The 4,877-nt window shown below is 36.6% G+C and overlaps 1 protein-coding gene across 1 annotated transcript in view; it reads left to right on the forward strand.

Moving 5' to 3' along the window:
* Positions 1-4,877, forward strand: part of LOC127955891 (tetraspanin-12-like) — a 14,529-nt gene extending 9,652 nt beyond the window's left edge. The window contains exons 6-8 of the mRNA XM_052553500.1: positions 237-344; positions 1,257-1,400; positions 4,306-4,877. Coding sequence (XP_052409460.1) covers positions 237-344; positions 1,257-1,400; positions 4,306-4,608 — 555 coding nt within the window. The 3' untranslated portion in view covers positions 4,609-4,877. The remainder of the gene's footprint in view (positions 1-236; positions 345-1,256; positions 1,401-4,305) is intronic.

Raw genomic sequence — 4,877 nt, forward strand, 5'->3', positions numbered from 1 at the left:
CTAACCAATAAACTGGTCATAAGAGAGCCTAAAATTGGAAGTGTAGGCATGTGGATGGTCCTTTAAACTGCCTGGAAATAACAAACATTGTTTTTGTTATTTAGAAAACATAATTACTGAGCGTTTGGGGAATTGCTTTTATGTCATTACAGAATCACAAGGGAAAGTTAGAAGGCTTATAAAACTGTAAAATGATTTCTTTATGAAAATAACTCCCCATCTCTTTCTCTCATCAGCCTATGGTACAGAGGTCTGATATGATAAGTCTGAAGTCACGTATGCCTCATTTCGGCCTGCAGCGCTACCAGTGGCTCACACATGCCTGGAACTCTATACAAACAGAGGTGAGAGGTCAAAATCATCAGCAGGATAGCACCTTGTCTAACACCTAACCAGCCGCAATGCGACATCTGATGTTGTTAAGTAATTGTAGTGTTGTCACTGAAAGTGAAAATGCTTAACAAAGCCATTTACCGTAGTAAGTGTGAAATCTGATCTTGAAAAGGACAAATAATTGTCTTTTTTTTCTTTTTTTGCATTTGTTCTATAGCTTTCTTTTTAGTCTAGTTGTCTTATAAACCTGCCATTGTATATTATGAATATTCTTGGTTCTTTGATAAATAGCTTTTGTTTGTTTATTGCTGCAGATAAAAGTGTCTACTTAATGTATAAATGTTAATGTTAATATACAGTTATATGAAATAGGATTTTGAACCAGCACAAGGAATACACAGGCCAATTGGAATTCAGAATGCAAATATTATGAAAACATCACTGTCAATTACTAATTTTCCAATATGGTGTCATTGTAATTGATATGTAATTTTATGCATTTTTATGGCTAGGTTTAGGTTTGTGGGATAAGTTAAGTGTTCTAAAAATCTAAATCACTTATTGGTAAAATTATAAAAATGCATATTTGCTATAAAATGGGTAGGTTTAAGTGTGGGGTAGGTTAAGGGGTGTAAAAATCTAAATCGCTTATTGATAAAATGAAAAAAATGCAATGATGTGAATATCTTTATAATTTAAATTAAATTAAATGTAAATTTTATTATATAAGAGATACGTAAATATTTAACATTTTTTAGCTAAAAATACGTACGTTGTACATTTTAAACATTGAAATACATCTAAATTATATGTTTCAGCATCAATAAAAACGCACAAAAATGTTAGTTTTGTGCTTGTAAATGTCACGTATTGCCTACATATAAACAATGAGACTAGGCTGAATTTTCAAGCCTGTCTTACAGCTGAAGTGTTGTGGAGTGATCTACTTCACTGACTGGCTGGAAATGACAGAGATGGAGTGGCCACCTGACTCCTGCTGCTCCAATCAGTATCCAGGATGTGCCCGCCATGCCCACTACAATGACCTCAGTGACCTTTACCAGGAGGTGAGCTTATTTTGATGTTATAAACCCAGATTTTTTTATTATTCCTCTAGGCCAAATAGGGTTGATGATTTTGTTGTTTTATTATTATTATCATCAGAATAATTAAGATTACAAAACCTCTTATAATGAGTAAATATCTGTTTAATCAATATATACCGGTTGTTTTGATTAGTCCAATATAGGTTTGAAATTGTTTAGACTTTTGGCAAGACGGTTAAATGTTGAAGTGAAGATGATCTGAATTCTACACATGAAGGTCATAACAATAATAAAAAATTATTGATGTACTCACATAAGTACTTCTTATGTGGTCCAGTGGTGTCTCATGAAAGTCATGCCGCAACTGCCAAAGATGCTCATCTGCAAATGTATACAAACAAAAACTTTGTGAACTCTAACCTGGACAGATAGATAAAATTGCAAAATGAATTTTGGTGGACCATTGGTTAGTAATACATAGATTCAATAAAATGGAAATCAAAAGAAAACCAAACTGACTTCTTAGCCATTTCTTGCAATGTCTATTCATTGATTTACTCATCGGTCACAAAAATGGCATCTTCATTTTAAGAGCTTCTCTGCAAATATTGATATTTGTGGAGTTGCATGTAGTTATTTGATTAAAATTTTAATTGATTGATGGCCCTAATTAAAACATGACTTTGCCGTTGACTTTGTAAAAATGAGGCCAGACAGTGGAGAGATTCACTCACCTGCTGAGCGTGTGTTTAATCAAGCTGTGTTGCCAGTGAGTGTTGAGCGACTCCAGCAGTGCAATTAAAGTCAGTCACGTAGCGCAGAGACGCACCTGTGTGTTGAGTACCAAAACACACAGTGTCTCATCCAACCCCCTGCTCTTCAAATGCCCTGTCTGTGACTCGTCTGCCACACTCTAGTTCAGTCTTTGAAAGGTTTGGAAAAGGTTTAAAAAGTTTTGAAGTTTGGAGCTTAAGATAAAATGAGATAAAATGAGTTTAGACAGACAGATAGACAGACAGACAGAACGACAGACAGATAGACAGATAGACAGACAGAAAAACAGACAGACAGACAGACAGACAGACAGACAGACAGACAGAACGACAGACAGACAGACAGACAGAAAGAACGACAGACAGATAGACAGACAGATAGACAGCCAGATTGAAAGATAGACAGATAGAACGAAAGACAGACAGACAGACAGACAGAACGACAGACAGACAGACAGAAAGAACGACAGACAGATAGACAGACAGATAGACAGACAGAAAGACAGATAGACAGACAGACAGACAGACAGACAGACAGGCAGGCAGATAGATAGATAGATAGACACAGATAGATAGATAGATAGATAGATAGATAGATAGATAGATAGATAGATAGATAGATAGATAGATAGATAGATAGATAGATAGATAGATAGATAGATAGATAGATAGATAGATAGATAGATAGACACAGAGAGACAGACAGACAGACAGACAGACAGATAGATAGATAGATAGACACAGATAGATAGATAGATAGATAGATAGATAGATAGATAGATAGATAGATAGATAGATAGATAGATAGATAGATAGATAGATAGATAGATAGATAGATAGATAGATAGATAGACCTCAGACAGACAGAGATAGACAGATAGATAGATAGAACAACCCTGTTATACATGCATATCTGCTGCCTTTGTTCAGGCTTCAGGAAAAGAGGCTAATTTTTTATCCATAATATTGTACACATAAACACAGTGTGTTTGTGGTAAAGCAGCCAGCAGAGCTCAGCCTTTCAGACAGATCCCACAGCAGAAGAGTGAAAGCAGGGCTTTGTTGAATAAGACAGGAACATTGATCACTAGAGGGAGAGTCAGGAGTGAAGGACTGAGGGTGTGGAGACTGATCCTCACCCACTTCCTGTCTCTGTCTCTCTTTCTGAGTGGATGACTGGGGAATTACTCCACAGTATAAATCCCTCACTAACAGGAAATAGTTTACCTGGCCTTCCACAATTCAGCATAGGAAATACCCCAAACACACAGGCATGCACGCGAGCGGATGAATGTGTCACATTGCTCGGATATTTGTGTGGCAGATGTTGTGCTGGCAGAAATGTAGGAAAGAGTTACATGAAAACAACCTGTTAAAGCGGAAGTGTGATTTTTCTTTTTTTTTTTTTTTTTTAATACTTTTTCATGTACTAGTTTAATGTGAAAAGACAACTATAGTGAGACATTAGAAGGTTAAATGTTGAGCTTTTTGCACCTTCTGTATTGTTTGATTGGCCTAACATATTAAAATCAGTCTAAATGCATTCTTCTGAACAATTTCTGACTGAAACTGAGACATTTTATCCTTTGGGAATTGATTGAATGGTGAAAAGTAGTTATAATGCACCATAATGTGGCTAGACTAATAATGTAGCTTATGCTAATTTGTGTAAACTGTGCCTAAATAGCCACCACTGATACCAGAATCTAAAACTAGCAAGGCCTGATGTCAAGGGAAAAGAAGTTTCAAAATAAGAGTTCTTTTTTTTTCTTTTCGGAATAGCATTTTTAGAGATTCGTTAAACCAGGAAAGAAACAATGAAAACTGATTTTTCAAGAGTGCTCTGGCCAAGATGTGATGATAATTAAAGAACACCTATAAAATTAAATAAAAAATAGTAAAATTAAATAAATACAAATAAATGTAAAAACGTAAAAAATAGTAATTAAAAAGTACAATTTAAAAATAAATATTAATTTAAATAAAAAATTACAACTTTAGAGAAATGTGCCACAAATACGAGATTTAAAGAGAGACAAAAGTAATCAGTGACACCATATTTTCATCACTTTAGTTTGTTAGAATTATCCAACCTAGAAACATGCATTAAGAAATGAACAAGGGTTGACATTTACTGAATTTGTTTTCAACAGGGTTGTGGACCCAAGATCTACAGTTTTATCCGGGGCACGAAGCAGCTGCAGGTGTTGAGGTTCTTGGGCGTGTCAATCGGCGTGGCTCAGATCCTAGCCATGACGTTGACTGTGACACTGCTATGGGCCCTCTATTACGACCACAAACCACCTGACCCAGCATCCCCGGATGCTTTGATCCAAACGCACTGCCCCGCAGAAGACGCTCAGAAGCCCCGACACTCACATTCACGAGCCCCTGAGGCCTGGGCCAACACGCCTGCTAATGGACACACCCAGTTTGAGATGGAGCAGCTTTCCTAGCAGTGACTTCATGGTGACCCATCGGCTACTTCATCACTGCGGAGACACTAAAAAAGACACTGAATGGATTGGACAGCAGTGAACTGGACCAGAAAATGGACCTTGTGGAATGTGAAGTAGTTCTGTGTGCCCGGATAACAAGATTTAGGCAGTGTGAACAGTTTTATAGAAAACTTTATATACCTGTGGATAAAGTGGCTTTTTGTGGACATCACATAGAAGACGAAGAGGATTTACTGGGTTCTTCCTAAATAAAGCCATTGCCTCTG

The sequence above is a fragment of the Carassius gibelio genome, chromosome B4, assembly GCF_023724105.1.
Source record: "Carassius gibelio isolate Cgi1373 ecotype wild population from Czech Republic chromosome B4, carGib1.2-hapl.c, whole genome shotgun sequence".
NCBI classification, from domain to species: domain Eukaryota; kingdom Metazoa; phylum Chordata; class Actinopteri; order Cypriniformes; family Cyprinidae; genus Carassius; species Carassius gibelio.